Here is a 24,891-nt window from a genome sequence, read left to right as displayed (position 1 = left end):
CCAACTTTTAATTTTATAATCAGAAAAAATGTTCAAATAGCACAGTACTAAGATATTTATTCCAGGTACAGTATATTTTACCTGAATATAAAAAAAATGGACTACTGAATCAGTAGAAAGAATGATTCACTATCCATTTTTAGCCTTTGTATATTACTATTGTTATAATGCAGAACAGTAACAGAAAACTAAAGAAAAATAATTAAAGATTTTATAACAGGATTTCCAGGACCTGGGGATAGTGTTAATGTTCTTACCTTGTATTCATGAAGTATCCTATTGGTCCAGTGAGGAGCCTTACTTTTTAGTTTAGGGGCGGGTACTATAGATTTAAGATTTTCTTCACTAAAAAGCAAAAAGCAAAAATATTACCTAGTTTTCCATCACTGAGCAAAGTATAGGATACAAGGCAGTGTCTTCCAGCATGACAATACTAATATCTTTAAGTATCAAATATTGGGATAGGCTGTCAGCCTCAATTCAAGCTGCTCTATTGTCATCTCAGCAGCTGAAAAGCTTTCCTAAAGGGGCAGCCAAGGTTTCCCACTGACCAAGAGGAAACCTTAGCTTGCATAGAGCCAGTGTAGTTGATACTATTGCTACCTGTTTCTACCTATCCTGCACTGTGGGTGGTGCAGGGGTGAGGGATTCTAGGAATGGGATGGAACACATGATGCTCTGCCTGATCCTAGCCCAGTATAGTGGTTCCCATTAGTAAATTCTAAATTATGATGGGGGCTATGTCAGCTTTTTCCCTCCCCATTTTTCTCAGCAGCATCAAGTGTAAACTCAGCACAGCTGAGAATTTGTCCCATTAACTTCTAATTGTTACAAATGACTTGAAACCAAGGGAATAGGTGCAAAAATCCATCAGTGCACATTAGTCACTTGGTTTACAAAAGAAAGCTCTTAATTTCTCTTTATGCACAATCAGTACAGGCAATATCATCAGTTTAGATGTAATGTTCTTCCATCCTGAAAAGTGTTTTCGCTACCTGCAAATATTATGATCTGAAAACAATTAAATGAAAACTTGGACAGTGAAGGATACCCAAATTTCAAAAACTTATCAAATCACAAATATTGAGGAAGGGAACATCATTAAAGTTACAGATTTGAAAGGAGAGATCTTTTGCTAAATACATGCACTTGTTCTAAATCAAGTATAGCAAAACTAACATATAAACAAATCATGATGTCTATCTTGCAAGAATAAAAAGCGGACACAAAGTAAAGTGAAAATGAGTTTTCTCAAGTTTCAGAAAAAATGTTCCATTTCCCTTACACCTAAGAACATACAAATGGCCATTCTGGGTCAGACCAGTGGTCCATCTAGCAGAGTATCCTGTCTTCCAACAGTGGCAAGGGCCAGAGGCTTCAGAGGAAATCAACACAACAGGGCAATTATTGAGCGATCAGTCCCCTGGCATCCAACTTCTGGCAGTCAGAGCATGGGACACCAAGAGCATGAAGTAGCATTCCTGACCATCTTGGCTAATTGCCATTGATGGACATATCCTTCATGAACTCATCTAATTCATTTTTTGAACCCAGTTATACTTTTGGACTTCATAACATCCCCTGGCAACAAATTCCAGAGGTTGATTATGTGTTGTGTAAAGAAATACTTCCTTAATTTATTTTAAACCTGCTGCCTATTAATTTCACTGGGTGACCACTGCTTCTTGTGTTATGTAAAGGGGAAAATAACACTTCCTTATTCACTTTCTCCACACCATTCATGATTTCATAGACCTCTATTATATCCCCCCTTCGTCAGCTCTTTTCTAAGATGAACAGTCCCCAGTCTTTTTAGTCTCTTCGCATATGGAAGCTGTTCCACACCATGATCATTTTTATTGCCCCTCTCTGTACATTTTTCAATTCTAATATATCTTTTTCCGATGTAACCAGAACTGCATGCAATATTCAAGATGTAGGCATACCACAGGTTTATATAATGGCATTATATCTTCTGTTTTATTATCTAAGATTGTTAGCTTTTTTGACTGCCGCTGCACATAGTTAGCCTCATAGTCAGTTTTAATAACTATCTTGAGTAGACAAAGCCTTAGAATCACAGAATATCAGGGTTGGAAGGGACCTCAGGAGATCATCTAGTAAATTTACATCATTTGGAAACTTTCCCACCTCACTGTTTTACCCATTTTTCCAGATCATTTATGAAAATGTTGAACAGCACTAGTCCCAGTACATATCATTGGGGGACCCTGCTATTTACCTCTCTCCACTATGAAAACTGACCTTTTATTCTTACTCTTTGGATCTTATATTTTAACCAATTACTGATCCATGAGCTGACCTTCCCTTTTATCTGATAACAGCCTACTTTGCTTAAAAGTCATTGGTGAGGGTCCTTGTCAAAGGCTTTCTGAAAGTCCAAGTACACTATATCCATTTGTCCACATTTGCTGACCCTCTCAAAGAATTCTAATAGATTGGCAAGGCATGATTTCCCTTTACAAGAGCTGGATAGACTCTTACCCAGCATATTATGTTCATCTAAGTGTCTGATAATTCTATTCTATACTATTATTTCAACCAATTTATCTGGTACTTAAGTTAGGCTTACTAGCCTGTAATTGCCAGGATTGCCTCTGGAGCCTTTTTTAAAAAAAATCGGTTACATTAGTTATTCACCAGTCAGCTGGTACAGAGGCTTATTTAAGCAACAGGTTACATACCAGTTAGTAATTCTAAAATTTCATATTTGAACTCCTTTAGAACTCTTGGGTGAATACCATCTGGTCCTGGTGACTTACGACTGTTTAATTGATCAATTTCTCGTAAAACCTCCTCTACTGACACCTCAATCTGGGACAGATCCTCATATCTGTCACCTAAAAAGAATGTCTAACATGTGGGAATTTCCCTCACATTCTCTACAATGAAGACCAATGCAAAGAATTCATCTAACTTCTCCCTAACAGCCGTATAAATTCCTTGAGTCCTCCTGTAGCACTTTGATCATCCAGTGGCCCCCTTGACTGTTTGGCAGGCTACCTACTTCCGATGTACTTTTTTAAAAATTGCTGGTTTTTGGTGTCTTTTGATAGTTGCTCTTCAAATTCTTTTTTGGTCTGCCTCATTATACTTGACACTTGACTTGCCACAGTTTATGTTCCTTGCTATCTTAATCAGTAGGATCTGCCTTCCAATTTTTAAAATATCTAAAGTCTGTATTCAAACTTCTTTGCATAATCTGTATATACACCTCTACCCTGATATAAAGTGGTCCTTGGGAGCCAAAAAATAAAAAATCTTACTTCGTTACAGGTGAAACCGCATTATATCAAACTTGCTTTGGCCTCAAGCATTTCCGTTATTAATAGGTCACTTCCCGACCCCGACTGACCCCTCAGAATCCCGGACCCATCCAACCCCCCGCACTCCCTGTCCCTTGACATGCCCTCCGGGACTCCCACGCCCTATCCAACTCCCCCATTCCCTGATTGCCCCGCCCCAGAACCTCCGAACCATCCTATCCCCCCTGCTCCCTGACCGCCCCCCAAGATCCTCTGCCCCTTATCCAACCCCCTAGCCCGGCACCCTTAACACGCAGCTCAGAGCAGCGTGTCAAAGCCAGACGTGCTGATGCGCTGATCCGCTGGAGTGTGCAGCCCCACCCCCCCAGAGTGTTGCTTTACCACGTTATATCCGAATTCGTGTTATATTGGGTTGCGTTATATCGGGGTAGAGGTGTATAGCATACAGCAATGGGTTTCTTTTTTTTTTGCATATTCTAAACAATTTTGTTCAAAAAGGTACTATTCTTAGGTCCTAATCCTGTAAACTCTTATTCCTGTGTGGAACCCTTACACATGCAAATAGTCCTATTCATTTCAGTAGCACTATTCGCATGAATAAGGATTTGCAGGATCAGGCCCTCACCCCCTTGGTGTACATCGGAAGTTGCCATAGTCAATATGAATGGGAAATCAGTTTCTTGTATAATGGGTTATACAATAGCTATCTCATCACCACTAAAACCACAGCTCAATGTTACAAGAATGTGATACTGTTTGGCAGCAATTAATACAATTGACTAAAATTTTTGTTCTTTTAAATGATAACATACCCACTGAAAAACAAAGTCCTCTAGCCCTTAAGTTTTGCAAACTAGTCACACAGGGTACACTTTCAATCCCAGACACAGGGAATTTGATGCACAGCTCACACTAGTGATATGTGAATTAAGTGGCTGGACTAATGTGCACAGTTCTGAAGCTGTACTCCCCATACTGGAGTTCAATGAGTGTGGTTAATTTCTAGTTAATACAACACACCTGCAGTTTACTTGGAAATAGTTGGAACAGTTTATATTAAACATGTCATATTAAAAACAAAACATTTACAGTTTAAATACTCACTTTAGGAAACCTTGTTTGTGTTTCTTACTCTCATAATTTCCATAGACTATTTGTAGAAGCAGACTTGCCAGTGTGATCAGTTTGGCATCAGGTGAAGTATAGAAGCCTTTCAGCAAATTATATCTGGCTTCGTCAAACAGGATAAGAATAGCCAGTGGATCCTCAATCTGTTTAAAAACATAAATTTTAAATATGTTTGTTTTATAAACTAAGTATAACTTTTCACTGATTCTATAGGAGACAAAGATATGATCTTGTTTAACTGAAATGTGTATTTTATTTGGTCTAGAAGAAGAATAAATGTTATGATTCAAAAATATTGATATGCAAGTATTTCCATTTCTGAATTACACATTCATACTGATCTAACACACACAATTTACAACTGAATACCACACTATACCAAATCAAAATCACATCAAACCCATACAAGCCAAAAAACATTTTACACTGTTGTCAAAAAAAAATCCATTTTCTCACTCTATACGACCAGTTTCTACCACCCTTACTCTTGCCAATTAGCACCACCTTTCTCTGAGAGTAATCCCACAGAGATCAATGAACTATTTGTAAGAAGAAGATTACTCAGAATGAGTAAGGGTGCCAGAATCTGGTCACTAGAAAGTGGGCAGGACTGGAGGAAAATCTGATTGGCTTAACTAAGGTTCCAATCCATAAACAATATTGGCTGTTTTGTGATTAAGTTTAATTGCTTAGGAGTATACTGGGACAAGTCTTTATTTTATTGGAGGAATAGCATTTATGAGAAACTGCTGTTTATAGAAGCTCGCTTAGTACTATTTTATTATTATTATTGACAACACATTTGTTTGGAATGTAAGTGATTTTCTGCAATTTCAGTAAATAAAAGGGGAATAAACCTTAGAACTGTAAAAAGTCAGCAGCCTATTTGACCATTGTCCTGTCCCACAATTATTAACAGGAATTACAGGCTTGATCTAACTCCTATAAAAACAACAGGACTCTTTCCTTAATCTTCAGTGCGAGTTAGATTAGGCCCTACATGCACACAGGCAGAAGAACAAATCACTTTAATTGACAATTACTCTTATACCTACTAATGTTTTCTAACAGGTCATGGATTCTGAATCCGTAGTTTGCAACATCCTTTCCTTTCTTATTTGTCAGATGGGAAGAGGGTCCCAAAATTTATTTAAATTCTAAAACAGACTAACAGATTGACATTCTAATTAACATACTGCCAGCTGATAAAGGTTTCTGTTTCTGCACCTGTATTTGATATTAGCACTTCTAATGCAGACCTTTTTTTCAACCTCCAAAGGAAGTCTCACGTCCCTCCTCAGGAAAAGCTGTGGAGTTTCCCTTTGAGGATCCAAGTTTGTCAGTTCAGTGAGTATTTCAGGCCAGTCACGAACATGCTGCAAAGGTTTGTGATATGGCTTCAGCTGGAGGCCTGGAAAATAATAACTTTTCATTTAAAATAACAAACAGGGGAATCAAGCACACAGATGCTCAAATTAACACTATATGAAAATGTTAGAACTGAGAATTCGCTTATCTCAAACAAAAAAATGTTTTCTTTTTACCATATATAAAAGGTCGCAAACATGGTGACAAATTTATCACAGCAGAGGCCACATCAATAATATAAAATGCATGCTTGAATTATGTTCAGCTTCTCAAAAGTGAACTGAAATTATTTTTAAAAAGTAAGTAACATTAAAAATTTAAGTTTGTAATGAAACACATGGGTGAACCTTAAAACTACAAGTAAAAGGCTGCAGTAAGGACTGCAGGATTAGGCCAAAACACCACATCAAACAAAACATTTTAAATAATTTCGTCTAATTGCTTCTGAATTGGTTCCTTCTGAAAGTGCCTGTGGAATCACAAATGCCTAATTTGGGTAATGAACTACATTAACTACTAAGCTTTAATGATTGTAACAGCTAGTGATTTTAACAGTTATTTTAGGAGAAATAAGAGCCCAGAACTCAAATCTTGACAGGAAAATATACCTTTGGTTTGTTTTAGAAACATATTTGCCATTTTATAAACTGTAATAGTTTCAGGATAGAGGCTGTGCCTTTTCTATGGTCTGTAAAGCATCATGATCCCAACATGTTATAACCATGCAGTTTTTCCTGCTTCCCTACTCTTATGGAGGCTGACCTACAGATCTAGATCCTTGTGCCAACCAGCACACAGCAGCAGCTACATTCAGGCAACCCATTTGCCTATCCTCCTTTCCCTCATGATCTCCCTACTGCTTGCCTACCTTCTAGCTCCCCACTACTCAACTCTCCCAGACTTCTCTGGCTTCTGCACAGCTACTGCCCACTTAAAATCTTCTCCCACTGATTTGTCCTTCCCACATTCAAAACCCTCTACAATTAAAAACATCATAATCCGTCATAGTTTTCTTGTTAGATTTTCATTATCTAACATAAGATGACAATTAGTTGCTTAAATAGGCAAGCAGAAACTGAAGCTGATTTCTCAAAGTATTTTCACAGAGTATCTTGGTTTAAATCTGTACTATAGAATTCATTGCATGGAGTCTTTATTTTTTTTTTGAAAATTCAAACTCAGTCTAATTTGGAAAATTATGAATGTTCCATAGAATTACTTGTTGGTAATAAAATTAACAAATCAGTAATATTTCCCTGTACAGAAAATAAAACATCTCAGTATTTTGGGCAAAATAAGATGGAACACACACTCAGATGGTAAGGACTGGGTGATTTTTTTTTTTTTTTTTAAATTTTTGGAAACTAGCTGTTCCACTTGGTATAAACAAACAGTCATTGGACCAGAGAGAGAGTGAGCGAAATGACTCTAAAAGTTGGTGATCAGAGCACTCATCTGGGAAATCCAAGTTCATGTTCCTTCTCCAATGACTAATTATTTATGCACAGTGGAACAGCTTCAAAAGGAAAGACAGAGAGACCACATTAGAATATCCTATATCCCAGTAGCTAGGAGACTCTCTTATAATGTAGGAGACCCAAGTTCAATTCCCTTCTGCACTTTAGGCAGAGGTGGGGGGGGGGAGAGATCTGAACTCAGGTGTCTCACATTCCAGGTGAGTGCACTAATCATTGGGCTAAAGCTCAGAGGCACTACCACCTCCTTTTTCTCCCCTATTTTATGAATCTAGCACTTTTATTATGCCCAGAAGCACAATGTTTTCTGTTTGTGAACTAAACATTTTGCTCAACCCAAAAGTGACTTTTTCAGTGTGCTGAAATTTTTTGAATTTTCAAATTTTGTTTCACCCAAGCTGATATTTTCCCCACATTTTTTCAGAAATGCCAGAGAACCAAAAAATCAGTTATTTGGTCTAAAAGGGATACAAGCATCAAGACATCATCATTCAGCCAGGCTCCTTTTATCTCAAAGACTGCAACTCTGCATTTGTATGTCTGCTGGTGGGCCCATATGGTTCTCTACTGGTTGTGCATAACAGGAAGTTAAGTAACAGTGGTGAAGCTAGGAGAAAATGGTCAGACAGAAAAACTGAAGAAAAGCATTATTTAAAACAATTTCAGCTATAACACATGCTCAATGTATTTTAAATTCCAGATATAAAAAAGAAAGCAGCACTGGAGTGTTGAATTCTTAATACACAGCTTTTTTCCTTACATTACCACCAGCAGGGCATCTAACCCAATTTGAAGCTGTTGAAATCATAATGATAGTTTCTCACCTTTAATTGGTGTTACAAATGAGCCCCATAGCAACCTTGTCACAGTAATGCTGTTTATAACCTTTTCTGACAAGTAGGCATAATCATGACTGACTACAGCTTATGCATGTTTCTACCTATTTTTTTGAAATCTGGTTGGAAAGAGGTGGTATGAATGTTGCTGAAGAAAAAAGATTTACAAAGCTATATACCGTACATATGACTTTAATCCAAGAGGAGTCTTAAATTGTATGAAAAAGCTAGCAATAGGAATAAGGATGCTTCCTGTGCTAAATATAGCTGAGAACTTGTATGAAATTAAAAAAAAAAAGTTAGTGCAACATTGATTACATGAATTTATTAAACATATGAAATAAATTGAGGTAATCAAATTTACCTTAGTTACACATTTAAGCAGACTAGTCATAAAAAGTACCTCATAATACATAATGCTAGAATCAGGAAATAAAATATGCACTAAGGACTGTCACAGGGTGAGGAAGCCCTTTAAGGGGGATGGAACTCAGCTGCACTCTGTGCCAGGCTCAGCTCACCTTCCCAGGTGAAGGGAATCAAGTCCAGGGATCATATGGTAGAAGATTGAAACTAAGTGCCAGGCCTGCTGGAATGCAAAGCGCAGCATGATTTCAGGTAGCAGGCTGAAGACAAGAAGGGAGCAGGTGGGCTCTCCTTAGCTCCCAAGCGGATGTTCTAGGAGTGTAACTCTGCAGAGAGGAAAGCTGCAGCAGAAGGGAGCAGACAGACTTGAATTAACACCCAGGCAGAGGACCTGAGAAATGAGAGCTGCAGGGAGTAATAGCTTCTACAAGAGACCACGGGCCAGGGAAAAGGCCACGATTTACATCTGGAAATTATGTTGTTTTATTTGAGAGAAATAAAAAATTCAGTGTCTGAAAAATAGGTATTGAAATCCTGTGGCTGCTAAAAGTTCTTTTGGTGCACTGGCTGCTGAGATGGCCCACTGGCTTACAGGGATAAACTAGAATGCTTTAAAAATTACAAACTGTTTACAATCTTAAATAATTAACGCAACATATGCATAGATAACATAAGTCCAATCCTTTAATTATTACTCATATGAATAATTCCACTGAAGTTGATTAAGTTGCATATATGAGTGAGCAAGGTTTGAAGGATTTGGCCCTATACTTGCAGGCAAAGATTTTAAAGAGCGGGTGCCTAAAACCAGGCTGCAAAGTCCATACTTAGGCATCTTAACAAGTGACATGATTGTCAAAAGCATTAGGCATCCAGCAGCTCCCACAGAAGTCCTGTACTGTCTCTTCAGGCATCTACAGCTAGTTCTCTTTGTGGAGAATGGCCAGGCAGACTACACCAGCAGCTCCACTGATCTCAATGGTTTAAAGTTCCAGAAAGCATTAAAGATGATTTTCCCAGATGGTATTACAGAACTGTAAGATATTTCATGGTCCACAATCTTTCCCCTTCTTTCCAATGAGAACCACTATTTTAAAAAACGTACATGACAGGCACCAAATCTAAGTTATTGAAAAAAGTGTGTTTTTAAATAATTTTTTTTCTAGGTGTTAAAAAAACCCCAGCATACCCCCAAAACCCCCAATAACTCAACATTGCTCAACTCCAAAGTCTCATCTAACTAACAGCCAACTCTCTATCAATCTAGTCATGTCTAGGTTTTTCACAATTGCCTCTCTGCACTACAGTGAACAAAATTCTCAAAAGTTTTTTAAAGGTCTCAAGAATGACTCAGCAGTGCAGAAAATGACAGGACAATGTGTATGACTAAAGAAAGCCAGCAAGTTTATTGTTTGGTCTACCAGTCTTGCTTGGGTCCTTTTTTACTTTTTCAAGACATTTACAAAAATAAATGTAAAAAAACAAAACCCAAAACAATAAGTCCAACAATGTTGTAAGTTCTCTAACTACTTACTAAGGTTCTCAGAACAAATCCAAATAGTGAAGTACTGCTGTGTTTCTTGAGACAGACGCATTCCTTCCATTATCTGCTGTACAGTAGTATTGTTTCCATGTTTCAACTCAACAGAACGATATGACCCATCCATTCGATAAATCCGTACCTTTTCATACTGTGGCAAAAATATATAAAAATATCATTAAAATAAATGGGGACAAATTAATCGTAAGTTAAAATCTCACTCTTCTATTGCTTTCATTTCCACAAACATCAATTTTTAATCCAATTTAGCAGCATTTACATTTTTAAAAAAATAATTTTGCAGAATTATTTTATATTTATCTTGGATCAGAACACCCTTCACAGATCTGTGGGGCCTCTGAGACCCATGTAGCATTGTCTCTCTCTCTCTATTTCTATACCATGCCCATTACCATAGTAGCTAAGCTGCAGATTTTTAAAGGTATTTAGGTGTTGCAATGCTGAGCAGAACAATGCATAAATACTTTCAAAAATTTGGGGCTAAGTGCCTATGTATATCCTGCCACATGCATTGTGTGATTACTACTGCTGATTGACTATGAATTATGCACACAACTAGTTTATATTAAAACATCTTATTGTTACCTTTTCCTCCCTCCAACCCTCTTATTTGTTTCACTCATCCTTTAAGACTTATCTTTTAGGCCATAAACTCTTTGGGGGGCAAAGGCCTTAATTTATTATATGTTTATACAGCTCTTAGCACAAGGTGATCCCCAATCTATTTGAGACTTTTAGGCACTATTTCTAGTAACTTTTACTCAAAACTCCTATTAACTTCAATGGATTGTGGGTGCAGAACATATCTCATTACAGCCGTGCTTTAAGCACGTGACTAACTTTATGCATGCCATAAATAATCCCATTTAAGTCAATGGAACTATTCATGTGCTTAAGTACCAAGCTGAATTGAGGGCTTAAACTTCTTATCTCTACTTGTTTCAATGCTTTAGCTGTTTTTAAAAAAAAGTTGCAAACATTTATTATAATAGCAGTGTATTTCCCCATCTCCCCTCTGCTCAGTCTTTCCCAAAAAGATTCAGAGACCAACCCTGGAAACTTTTAGCCAGAAAGGTGAATGTTTTGGAAAATTATCATTGACTGAAAATGAGGTTAGAATGGAAAACATTTTGCAATCTTAACTATAGCACTTCCTCCCACTTTTACTGTAGTAACTTCAATTACCAAACATTTAGTTTTACTATATTAATATGATTATATTAGAAGGCAATAACATCTATTATGCTCAGAGCATAGAACAACTGCTTTATAAGGGAAAATGAGAGGGGTCAGTTCCTTCTTCAATAAACACTGAAAGTCAAATGAAAATGTGCTTAAAAACAACACACCAGCAGACTGTATCAATATATAAAACGCTGCTATACTTACAAAAGAAAACAGTGGTAGAATGATCAGTAGTGGTAGAATGATCAGTAGTGGCAGTAGAATTTGTGCTATTTTATAACTCCAGAAATCAAAAATTACATTTTAAAATCTTGCACACAGCTGTAGAGCCATAGGTATAAGATACAAACATTTAAAATGACAAATGCATGATTTTTCCTAGTTCACACCAAAAATCTAAATATATGTAGAGTGTGTGTCCTGTAGACTGTCGTTGCTATATGTGGACCGATCACGTCTTAGTTTTCCACTCTGAATACATTTTCTAAGACTTTAAAATATGACTAATAAACTGTTTAAAAGGTAAACACATACAGGTTTATTTATGGCTTCCTTCAGCAGTTTTGCTGTTTCTTCCCAATCATTTTGTTTGCTCTCTTCGCAGACATTCAATGGGGATCTTCCTTGTTGATCGGTAATGTGCTACAAATAGGAACAGAAAGACTGGCATAAATAGTTTTCAATCTAGAAAGGAAAACGTTAATAAGTTTTGAAGATAACTAAAATACCTGAAAAAAGAAAAGGAGTACTTGTGGCATTGTAGAGACTAACAAATTTATTAGAGCATAAGCTTTCGTGAGCACAAATACCTGGGATTTTCAATAATATTAATTAAAATCTTCCCTTGTTCATAGAGTTCAGAAGTTTGATTGTTTAAATACTTTTCATTATTTGTACTTCTCTGTTTATTCTGTCTGTTTCTGGCAGCATCTCCACAGGAAAACAGGAAAAGCAGGTGTGTTTGCAGGCCAAGATTGAGGTGTGTTGACAGAGTTGTATGAAAACCCTTGCATAGAGCTTGCTTAAACTAAATCTTATTCTAGTTAGCACTGTCAGCCATTTATTACATAAGCACCAATTTGACTCCATTTAAAATAGAATTTTAGTATTCTAATTTTGTGCTACTATGCATTCTGACATATATTCTACATATAGAGTAAAATGCATAGTTATGGATCTTCTGTGGTTGTGCTGGTGGTGGAGAGGAGGGTTTGAAGTTCCCATACATAAGAACATAAGAATGGCCCTACTGGGTCAGATCAAAGGTCCATCTAGCCCAGTATCCTGTCTTCTGACAGTGGACAGTGCCAGGTGCCCGAGAGGGAATGAACAGAACAGGTAATCATTAAGTGATCCATCCCCTGTCGCTCATTCCGAGCTTCTGGCAAACAAAGGCTAGGGACACCATTCCTGCCCATCCTGGCTAATAGCCATTGATGGCCCTATCCTCCATGAATTTATCTAGTTCTTTTTTGAACCCTGTTATGGTCTTGGCTTTCACAACATCCGCTGGCAAGGAGTTCCACAGGGTGACTGTGTTGTATGAAGAAATACTTCCTTTTATATACAAATACTTATCAGTAAATTAAATGTAATATAACTAACAACCAACACTACTGCCCCATTCGATGAGGTTATAACTTCAGTCCTATAATGTATTTTCTATCAATACATTTTCATCACACTATGTTCATTTGTTATTGGACACAGTATGTATATACAACAAATGTATACAAAAATTGTGCAGAATTTGATTGCTTCCCTCTCTCTACCCTTTGTATGCTACAGAAAAGAGAGGAACTAACACCATATGTCTCTTATAAGTCTGACCACTTTCTTTGTACTTTGATATAGCCTGCTCTGTTCCTCTTTATCTACTTCTTGGCTTTTTTGGACTATAAGCTTTTATAGCTCCAGGCACTGTCTCTTTCTGTGTGTCTACAGAGCACCTAGAAAAATGCAGCCCAGCCCTGATTGGAGCCTATCGATGCGATAGCAATAAACAAAAAAAAAAGACTATTAACTAGACAAGTAATAGAAATGTGCAATTCAAGCAAAACCCAGAAGCTGAGGAATTTACTTCTTAATAATGAATAGGAACTTTACAAAAAGATACTGAGAATTTAGACTAAAATCTCTAGTAAAATCCAGTTAAAGGACAGTTGACAAAGGGGGCAAATATAAATCAGTCTGTATGTTTGGAGCAGAATAAGTTTTAAGATGGAGTTTCTATGATAATTGTACAACTGAAATTTGGGAGTTTAAAATGTATGTCCTTTTTAATTTAATTTAGAGACAATTAAGAACAAACTGCATTTATTTGTTTTTACCTTGGGAACTGGAGACATATAATATATGAGAGATATTGTAAATGTGTGATGCAACTGTAGGTAAGACTATCATTCCAGTTACAAAGGTATCTTACTCTGTCAATTTCCAGATGGTTTAGAAGAATTTTCACAATTTCAGCATGTCCTCCTCCAGCAGCAAAATGAAGAGGAGAGCTAAGCTGTCCATTCAGTAGGTTTGGATTACATTTCCCTTTCTCCAGTAACATTCGAGTGGCTTCAACTTTTCCATACCTACAAGAGAGATTAAAAGCAGAAATGGCCACAACAAGATTTTTTTTAAAAAACCTATTTCAGATGCTTTCAGAGATATTCCTGAATGTTTTAGACATATGGCATATTTAGAATAGGGAAATGTGGTCTGGATGCAATTACTATAATGTGGGTTCACAATTGGCTTAAAAATCATACTCAAAGAATACTTATCAATGATTTGCTCTCAAACTGTGAGGATGTTTCTAGTGGGATCTTGTAGGGTTCTGTTGTGGGTCCAATATGTATTCAATATTTTCATTAAATTACTTGAATAATCGAATGGAGAATATGCTTATAAAATTTGCAGAAGACACCATTTTGGGAGGGGTTGCAAACACTTTGGAGGACAGGATTAGAATTCAATATGACCTTGATAAATAGGAGAATTGGTCTGAAATTAACAAGATGAAATTTAATGAAGACAAATGCAAATTACTACACTTAGGAAGGAAATACCAAATGTGCAACTACAAAATGAGGAATAACTGACTAAGCAGTAGTATTTCAGAAAAGGATCTGGGGATTATAGTGGATCACAAATTTAATATGAGCCAAAGATGTGATTCAGCTGCGAAGAAAGAAAAATATCATTCTGGGATGTATTAGTAGGAGTGCCAGATGCATGATATGGGAGGTAATTGCTCTGCTCCACTCTGTCTTCAAACATGTTAAGGGATGTTAAAAAAAGAACAGTGATCAATTGTTCTCCATGTCCACTGAAAGCAGGACAAGAAGTCATCAACTTAGTTTGCAGCAAAGGCAATTTAGATTAGATATTAGGAACTAGATATTTAGATATTTCTAGCTATAATGATAGTTAAGTACTGGAATAGACTTCCAAGGGAGGTCATGGAATCCCTGTCATTGGAGACTTTTTAAGACAAAACACCAGTCAGGAATGGTCTAGATATACTGAGGGTGCTGCCTCAGCCCAGGGAGGGCTGAGGTCCTTTTCAGCCATATAATTCTATGGTACAAAGAATAAGAGCTGTCTTGTGAACAATTTTAGTTCAGACTACAGGAATGCAGAGCAGAATTCTTCTTTTCTGGATAAACCTACTCCTCATTAAAGACTATTTACATGTGTAGTTTGGTGGGAAATGCATTTGAGCCATTTGAATTTTTGGTGAGCTAAAAACATTTTATAATGCTTTAAAAGAAGTGTCATCTTTCACTCGTCAATAATTCAAAAAATAGCTGAAAAATGTTTCCTCATTTTCCATAAAAATTCACCTCTGGGCTAAGAAAACATATAAGAATAATTATCCAAAGACGTATTTTCAGCATGTAAGGATCATGTGAAAAGAAGGGTTATAATGAAACTTCTGGTGTAATGTTATCTATAATGGCCAGGTTACAACACTGTACAGAACCAGAAGGAAACAGTGAAATAACAAAAAATAAAGGAAAATATCATTTAAAGTTCTTACTCTCTATCTGTGTACTTTCAAAATGGAATAATCAAGCCACTGTTTAACAATAATGCTCTTCACTTCTATACCACATTCTATCTAAGGGTTCCCACGCATGACATTAAAATAAAAAGATTTTAAAAATCCAGTTTATTTTGCATCATTTATGTGGTTATCTTTCAGCATTTGTCTCAGCATAGACAAAAATCAATGAAGTCAGTTTCACATTTGTTCATATGTCTTTCACTTTCAAATTCTCAGTATTGTAATATTTGCAGAAAAATGATTTGATTGATTTTAAAGATTAACAAATAAGTATTTTCACTGGAATTTAAGAAAAATATTGAAACATTTCTATTAGTCTGAGGGTTTGTAATATTTGTTTTAATAAAATCTAAATTTTGGGCTACATAGGAATTAATATTCTGGATCAGACCCATGGTCCATCTAGTCCAGTACAGTGTCTCTGATAGGGGCCACTACCAAATATTTCAGAGGAAGGTACAAGAAAACTAGCATTAGGCTGATGTAGGACAATGTCCCATTAGATCTCCACCTTCTAAACCCTTTAGTCAGAGGTCAGCTTAAACCTTGAAGCATGAGGTTTAATTTCTATTTCAACATTTTTTTAATATTAGCTCTAAGAACAAATGATGACTAAAATGCTAGAGTTCAGATTTCCTGGCATTTAATTACTATTTTAAACCACACAAGTGCTTAGTGGTACAGGTTTTCAGCCGTAAATACTAGAAATACATTCACTTGGCAAAAATACTCACCAGCATGCATAATGGATAGGTGCCCAATGGTCACTGTCTAACTGGTTGACTGAAAAGTTGTCATCTAGAAGGCGACACAGTAATTCGGAGTCTCCTTCACAAGCACTGCGATGAAGAGGGAAATCATCTACCCACTGGCGCTCTCTAGTAATGAAAAGCAAAATATGAAAAAGATGCAACTTACTTATATTTCAACAATCAAACAAAGAAATATAAAAATGACAACTTATAGGTATCTAATGATGTGCACAAAGCACAAGCAGCTAAAATGTGTCAATGTTTATACAATTAGAACTTAGGTAGACAGATGGCCAGCCATGACTAATATTCATCATGCTACGAAACACGCATTTTAGTGTTGCCTCATCCTCCAACTGTTCCCCTCCCTCCCCATACTCCACCTTACACTTGTTTGTTTCACCAATCTGTTGTGTTCTGCTGCAAGTACTTTGGGGACTACTTTTTATATAAGTCTTTGTGTAGCCCCTAGGGCAATGGGGCCCTGCTTCCTGAATGGGGTCTTAGACACTACTGTAATATGAATAAATAATATAAAATATAATTATATAAATGTAACACAATACTTGTCTTCCATGACACTGCTCATGCTGCGTTGCCACTTTTCTCGTTTTGGAATCTGAATCTTCGAATAGTCTGGAGCTCCGAGACCAAAATATGGATTTATAACCACTTTATCAACCTAGGAAGATAACATAATAAAAATATCTGAAAAACTTCTCATTGAGACTTCAACAAACCAATCGCAATGACTTGTACATTCTGCTGGATCCAATGTAAACATAGTAACTTGTTGCTATTAAGGGGGCAGATTTTCAAATTCACACATTTGAAAATCAAATCAGGCCACAAGCATTGCACTGAGAAAACCTATGTTAAAGTTCAATACATGATTATCAAATCCCTTTCACAACTAAAATATAGTTCATATTACCAAACTCTTACCCTGTTGGTATACTGAAGATCTGATCCAAACAAAGGGTTGTAGATACACATATCTGCTTTCTCCAGCGCCAACATTTTGCTCTTTATTTCTAATGCAGTATATCCCATGTGTAGAGAGCTCTCAGTCTGCCCAGGTTCAAGAGCATATGCAGGGTTTGTGACATTAGTTTTAATCCTCTCAAGAGGAGATGGTCTGAATAAAGCTGGGATGGAATGAGATTGTGTATGTCGTTCATCTAACCACCTGCAGAACAGAATGGAAAAGTAACACTAGTATTTTGAAGATAAAGGACTAATTCTTTAGCCACACTGGGTACACCACTTGTGGGGAAGTCAAAGGTGGTTGTGTGCATGAAGAGGCTACAGAATCAGGCCCTAAATTGGTTACAAGAATTGCTCCTCTGACTCTAAGGAGTGCTTTTACTGACACAGAAGGAGGGACCTGCCCCGTTTAGGTTAAGCTAGGGAGAAACACAGGGCCAGTCACACACTCCTTTTGCTGTGGTAAGATTTTGCCATCCACATATGCATTGTGGGGCATGACTTAGGGCAAGCATTCACTCTTTATCTTCAGGAGACTGTCTTGGCATTTAATTGCTGATTTAAATGTTGTCATTCTGTTGATCACTGTGGGTTTTTGGGGCTTTTTTTTAAGGTGAAGTCATATTTGTGTGTGGGTTCTCACATACTGCAATACACAAGTTTGGGGTGGACATAATCTATGCAGGGGAAAAATTTATTTGGTTATTTAGGCCTGGATGGGAGGGAGGTAAAGAGGGATATATATCCCCAGAATTCTGGGATTCACTGTGTAGCTGGGACAGAAACACTCAAGCAGAGGCTGCCCTAGTCTGTCTCAGTGGCAGCGCTAACCTCTCTATGGGAGGGCAGTGTGGCTTCCGGTCCAAGCCATGTGTCCAAACCTGGGTAGACTGGATGGTATCTCTAGCTGGGTAGTTTCTTGTGACTTTGGGTTCTCCTAGTCAGGACAAAGGGTGTCCTGAACATCAGCTACCCTTTGCTGCAAAGAATACCTTAATTTCTTCCATTTGTTTACAATATTGTTTATTTGGTAAAGTTGTGGCCACTGTGCAATAAACTGTCCCTGGCTTGTGAGGGGTCTTTTGAGCAAGTACCCCATTAGATGACAAGGGTGTTCAAACCTTTCAGAGCTATTTCTTCAGTCTGTCTAAAGACTCAATTAGATGACATAGCATCAGTTACATTCTCTTCACATTTTCAAGGTTTTCTTCATAACCATAAAGTCTGGAAACAAATATATTAAATGGAAGCTCAGATTCTAGGGCATCCATTCAATGACAGGCAAGTTTGACAATTACCACTGTGAAGCAGGCAGAAACTGTTATAGCTACCAGGGCTAATAAATAAAAAATTAACATATAACTTATATTTTGCTGTTGTCTTTGGTCCTGATCCTGTCATCATTTATGCATATCACAGAATCATAGAATATCAGGGTTGGAAGGGACCTCAGGAGGTCATCTAGTCCAACCCCCTGCTCAAAGCAGGACCAATCCCCAATTTTTGGCCCAGATCCCTGAATGGCCTGCTCAAGGATTGAACTCACAACCCTGTGTTTAGCAGGCCAATGCTCAAACCACTGAGCTATCCCCTCCCCCCATATGCTTAACTTCACTCACATGAGCCATTCTATTGAATTCAATGTTTGTAGAACAGTTCAGACAACCCATGCCAGCATTTCTTCATTTTTGAAGATAAAATGAAGGACTGATTGTTTTACCACTGAATGGAACAACACACGAGTAATGTTAAGGGTGTGTGTGTTTGCAGGATCAGAATTTAGGAAGTGAGTAACTTTTAAAATCTCAACAAAAAAAAAAAAATCACAGATTTCTTTGCTAGATGGAGCTGAAGAAGTCAGATTCACCAAAAATATATATTTAGCTAATTTCCAAATGATTAGAAATCAGATTAAAGTAATTATTTGTAAATTTTCATAATTATCTAATTTAAAAATAAGTGTGTAAATCTGGGGAAGATACACTATATTATTCATAAGTAACAGGTTTAATTCCTAATTTAAGTGCAAATCTCAGTGCAATCTAAACTATGGAGATGCTAAGGTGACTCCATGATAAACTAATAACATTTGCCAGAGTATCATTAAGATTATCTATGTAAGATGTAGGTATCATTATTTATATTCTTGCATGGTTCTGTAATGCATTAGAAGTGAACAAGCCTCTTTTTAGGAACCTCTAGATTTAAAAAAGTATAACCATCTTCACCTCAAAACTATCTGGTGTGAAGAATTACAAATCAATCCTCAATATTTGCTTGTTTTTTAAAATAAACTTGCTAAGAAAACATGTGATATCACCATGATTTCCTTCTCAGTGATCACAAGACTGCTGTAAAACAGATCTAATTTTTCATGTTTGCAAACTTCCTTGTCTATTTTCTATTTCTAACCACGTATTTCTACTAATATTTCTTACTTATCCAAGGCTATTAACATTCTAGCAGTGAGTGTAGCAAAATGAGTGCTGGATTCGCTGCAGACCCTCATGATGTCCTGTAAGCAGTAGAAAACTGGGCATCCAGGACTGTATGCATATTTTGTATTATCTAAAAAGGAAAGAGAAACACACAAAACTTTTCAACAGCAACAAAAATCCTGTTTTCCTCTTTTGCAGTTATACAATTTCAGCCAAAAGAGATGATATTCTATTTTTAGACTACAGTAGATTAATTTTTTCCAAATGGTAACTGATACAAATTACATATGCAGTGTTTTTGTAGCAGTTTTGGTCCCAGGATATTAGAGAGACAAGGTGGGTGAGGTAATATCTTTTATTGGACTAACTTCCAAAACTTCTCTCTCTCACCGACAGAAGTTGGTTCAATAAAAGATATTACCTGAACAACCTTGCCTCTCACAAATTACATACCAATTCCTATGTAACAAAATTCAATCCAATAAAGTTGCCTTAAATGTATTATAGAATGTTCCGTTACTGTCCCACCATTGTGATCATGTTCGTTTTCTGAGTTACTGAAAAAACTGTATACAGTGTTGAAGGAAAAATAACCTGTTAGCTTTGACAAAGACCTTACGATTCAAATGGTGTTTATTTGCCAACCTTCACTTTCAAAGCATATCACAAATAGCAAGTGAACATGTTTCCCCAGTAAAAACACAAAAAACTTCCATAATATTTTTAATGTATTTTGTAGTCTAGTGGTTCACAAACTAGGGGCACTGCTTGTTCAGGGAAAGCCCCTGGTGGGCTGGGCTGACTTGTTTACCTGCCACGTCTGCAGGTTTGGTCGATCGCAGCTCCCAATGGCCGCGGTTCGCTGTTCTTGGCCATGGGAGCTGCGGGAAGTAGTGCGGGCCGAGGGATGTGCTGGCCGGCCTTCCCGCAGCCCCCATTGGCCTGCAGCGGTGAACCATGGCCAGTGGGAGCCATGATCGGCCAAACCTGCAGATGCAGCAGGTAAACAAACTGGCCCAGCCCACCAGGGGCTTCCCATGAACAAGCCGTGCCCCTAGTTTGGGAACCACTGGTATAGTCCCTTATTATGTGAAATATATTTTGCCTTCAGAGCCCTACTCAGTATTCCTTACTCAGACAAGAATGCCCATTCACTCCGCTCACGAAAGCTTATGCTCTAATAAATTTGTTAGTCTCTAAGGTGCCACAAGTACTCCTTTTCTTTCTTCTCTCAGAAAAGAGTGCTGGAAAAGATCCTTTTTTATGTTTACTAATATAAATACAGTAGCCTTTGTAATAAACAAAATTTGTTTTCTTGTTTCATAATACCAAAATTAACTATTAGTAAATGTATTGAATATATAACAAAATATTGCAGTGGTTCTCTATTTTTTAAAAACTTTGATTCTTTTTAAACTTTGACTAACTACATTTCCCCCCTGTTTTTAGGCATCTGGAGAAAGACAATTATGGACTTCTATCAACCTCAATCTAATTATTCCAAACCGAAATATAAATATCATAGCAGTTAACATTTATATAAAATAAATATGTAAATTCTTTAGGAAACAAGGGCTTAACTTTCTCTAAAATACACACAACTTCAGGAATAAATTTAGGAATTTAAACATTACCTTTGACAACGGTTGGAACAATGAAAAGAGAGGCTTCCCTGCCCACCTTCTCTCCATCAAGAGGAAATTTCTTCATTAACACTACTCGCTTTCCTAACATATTATTAAAACAACAAAGGAAGTCAACTGAGTGTTAGATGGACAAATGGTTGGCAGCTTGATTCTTCCTGGTTCCCAGGAAACAAAATAAAATATTATTTTCTGAAAACTGAGGAAGCAAATTAAATCTGAATAACCCTGAGCAGTTGCATGAACATATGTGCAACTCAACACACACACACAGATTAACAGGTAAAGAATTACCATTACTTTCAATTTCTCTTCATATGAATTTTTCCCATTAACCTAATCGTTGCCATTGCCCTTCTCTAAACCAGCTCTAAAATCTGTAATATACTGTTTTAAACGGGGTGTGCAGCAACACACACAGTATTCCACAAGTAAGTGAACCACCAATTTATATAATGGTATTATAATGTTTTCTATATTATTCTCCATCCCATCTTTGTGCAACCTAACATTGATTTGCCTTTTTGACCTCAGTTGCACATTTAGCAAAGTCTTCATCGGACTGTGTACTGTGATGCCCAGGTTATTTTCCTGAGTCAATCCTGTTAAGTTAGAACCCTGTAAAGTGTATCAGTAGTTCAAATTTTTCTTTCCATCATGCATTACTTTACGTTTATTAACATTGAATTTAAGTTTCATTGTGTTACCCATTCACTTAGCTTGGTAGAACTCTCTTAAATTCCTCAAAGTCTTCTCTGGATTTGGCTAACCAAAATAATTTTGTGCCAGCTGCAAATTTTTGATACTTCACTACTTACCCCCTTTTCTAGATTGTTAATAATTATATGACCATGGTATAGCTACACTTGCAAAAATCGCCCTTGTGTAGAAGCAATTACACTGGAAAAAAAGTGCTTTTGCCAGTATAATTTATACCATTCAGCAAACAAAATGAGCTATACAGGCAAAAGCACTTTTTGCCAGCAGAGCTACATCATAAAAGAAATCAGACCCCTATTCGAAATGGCTATACCAAGAAAACTTTTAAGTGTTAACATGACCTATTAAACAACAATGGTCATAATATAGAACCTTGAGGAACTCTGCCATTAAACTTTTGCCCTGATGAAAATGGATTATGTATTCTTAACTCTTTGTTTCTAATCTCTCAACCAGATTTTGATCCATGACAATACTTTCTCTCTCACCCCAGAATTACTTAGTTCCTTTACTAGCTTCTTGACAGGGAACCTATCAAAGGCCTTGATACAGTCTAAATAAACTATGTCAAATGGTTACCCTTTACCCTCTATTTTACTATCATGGACAAAGAATTCTAACAGATAAGTGAGGCACAAATTTCCTTTGCAAAAACTGTGCTAGCTAGATACTATCATATCACAATCTTCCAGATGTTTTAATTATTATTTTATTATAACTTTGACCAATTTACCAGGTATAGTTTAAGGTTATCTGGTGTATAATTTCCTGGATCATCCCTAAAGCCTTTTTTTTAATTGCTAATTTTTTAACTGTGATTAAGATTGTGTCCACTGTAATCTAGTTTTTCCAAGTATTTAGAAACTTAGCTGTAAAACTAATTTTGGACTGAAATATAGGATTGGGCACATAAGGTCTCACCTATGATAAACTTGTCAAAAACAGTTTGGGGTTTTTTTGAGGTTTTTTTTTTTTTTTAAATTTTAAGACATTTAGAAGTAAAAGGAAAATAAAGGACAGCCCGAGGGTTCAGTTGCATGTTTCTATTTGCTTCACTTAAAATAGACCTGGATTTCTACAACAGATATTATTTTATTACTTCCTTTAACCGGCCTATTTTGAGTACTACAATTATAGCGATACCAATATCAAATAAGAAAAAACAATTCTCACCTTTGATACCTTGATTAGCTGGTGAAATTGGTTTGGTGGTTTCTATTACATAATCCAAGATGCTCTGGGTTATCTCACTGCCTCCCTGAAGTTTAGTTTCCAACAAAACTTTCTTTCTCTTTTTCTTTTGTCCTTCAATGGGAACTTCAAGCAACAAAATCTTGCAAAAAATAAAATTAAATAATTATTTAAGAATTACTGAAACATTAGTTTTATTTAACAAGCGGACTAGCAAGTTTTTGTTTTTAATTAACCAATTGTAGTGCTATGTACAGAACTCTCTGAATAGCAAGGGTATATGGGACATTCAACAGATACTGTAAGTGATTTTGAATGTACTTTCACCTCACTTCTCAGGTCCTCAAAATCATGGATGGCCAATTCCTGTGACATTCTACAAAGCATTTTACTGCAGACCTCACAACCATCATGAACTCTCCTGACGAATGGGGTTTGTCCACAAGTAATCATTTACAGAATGTATTCCTTTTTATATTTTTAGTATTTTTGATATTGCAGAAGTTGGAATGTGTTTCATTAGGCACAAATTATGCCATTAACTATATGATGGTTTGATTTTTCTTATTTGAAATCTTTTGATATAAAATAATAAAAGTACAAAGTCATTATGCACAGTACTTCTTATTTATAAAATGGGTATTATAAAAGGAGAAACATAACTGACCAGTATGTTCCCACAAATGCGGAATCTTTTCACAAATTGGTCCTCGATAGTCAATTGTAAAAGCAGTGATAAAATCCAGAAAGTACTGAATGCAAAGCAGCATCTTCTGGAAGGTCATCTCAACCACCAAGGACACAGAAACGGGAAAAGCCAAGATCCCAATCCTGTATTAAGTTCCATGCAGCACAGAGATCCACCAATATGCACCATGATACCTGACCTGGCCTTACCCTAAAAGACCTGTTAACACTTGCACATGTATGACAGAGGTTGTAGGATCAGATTCTAAAACAGCAACTGTTTTACATGTTCCTGCCAATATGCTGAGCTGAGGTTTGATTGTTGATTTTAAGCACAGAGAAAATGTAATTAAAAAAAAATCACTTCAGAAACTTAGAAGAATGTTACCTGAATTTTTTCTAGTATATGTTGTGATTGTGGCATTTGTTTAAAGTGTAACATAACATGTTACAGTGTTTTGGTATTTATTGGGTTAGTACACTAGCTTGAGACACAGATTCAGATTCCCTCTTCTGCCACAAACTTCCTGTGTGACTGTGGCCAAGTCACTTAGTCTCTCTGTGCCTCAGCTCCCTCTCTGTAATATATGGATAATTATACTTTCCTATGTCACAAAGGTTTTTCTAAGGATAAATAAATAGATAATAGAAGAGATAGTGGGACACAGCTACTATGGTAATGGGAGCTATATAAGAACCTACAATTGCTCAGATAGTAAATCTCTGTTTATCTATCTAAACTGTAGATAATTAAGGTTTTTGTTTTCCAATTATGTTATTTTTTCATATTTTCAAACTTTAATCAAAGAAAGTTTAAAAAAATTGTTTATACTTCATATGATTTAGCTCGATATTCCCGAGAATTCAGGCTAGCAGTAGTCTTTGGACGAATCACAGCAACATATGCATCTCCTATGTTTTCTGGATTTCCCATGGTTTATTCTTTTTCATTTATTACTAGAGACAATGAAATAAACAGAAAGGTTAGATTGAGGAAAAAAGATAAAAACAAATCAAATATGATATCATACCCTAGCATAAATAATTATATTCACTGATGTTTTCCATTTAAAACAGCTTATTCATTTTTTATCTGGAGAAATTGTTTCAATAGTTGTTATAATTCATTTTTCTTTTCATGTACTAAGAGAATATATCAGTGAAAAACCCCTACATTGTACAGAATTAATATGAGTAAACCTGTTCT

At 36.5% G+C, this 24,891-nt stretch overlaps 1 protein-coding gene across 2 annotated transcripts in view; it reads right to left on the bottom strand.

The window, feature by feature from the left end:
• The window catches only part of KRIT1 (KRIT1 ankyrin repeat containing), a 44,235-nt gene that overhangs the window by 9,275 nt on the left and 10,069 nt on the right, over positions 1–24,891 (bottom strand). For both annotated transcript variants that reach the window (XM_038392784.2, XM_043509316.1), the window contains exons 3-15: positions 24,517–24,641; positions 22,980–23,139; positions 21,078–21,170; positions 19,444–19,573; positions 16,964–17,207; positions 16,585–16,700; positions 16,001–16,144; positions 13,632–13,788; positions 11,741–11,848; positions 9,995–10,151; positions 5,675–5,826; positions 4,392–4,558; positions 258–345 (exon numbers count right to left, since the gene is read on the bottom strand). In XM_038392784.2, the coding sequence (XP_038248712.1) occupies positions 258–345; positions 4,392–4,558; positions 5,675–5,826; positions 9,995–10,151; positions 11,741–11,848; positions 13,632–13,788; positions 16,001–16,144; positions 16,585–16,700; positions 16,964–17,207; positions 19,444–19,573; positions 21,078–21,170; positions 22,980–23,139; positions 24,517–24,618 (1,818 nt within the window). In that variant the 5' untranslated portion in view covers positions 24,619–24,641. The remainder of the gene's footprint in view (positions 1–257; positions 346–4,391; positions 4,559–5,674; positions 5,827–9,994; positions 10,152–11,740; positions 11,849–13,631; positions 13,789–16,000; positions 16,145–16,584; positions 16,701–16,963; positions 17,208–19,443; positions 19,574–21,077; positions 21,171–22,979; positions 23,140–24,516; positions 24,642–24,891) is intronic.

The sequence above is a fragment of the Dermochelys coriacea genome, chromosome 2, assembly GCF_009764565.3.
Source record: "Dermochelys coriacea isolate rDerCor1 chromosome 2, rDerCor1.pri.v4, whole genome shotgun sequence".
Lineage (NCBI taxonomy): Eukaryota > Metazoa > Chordata > Testudines > Dermochelyidae > Dermochelys > Dermochelys coriacea.
The sequence above is the reverse complement of the archived record's forward strand: the minus strand, read 5'-3'. Positions and strand labels throughout refer to the sequence as shown.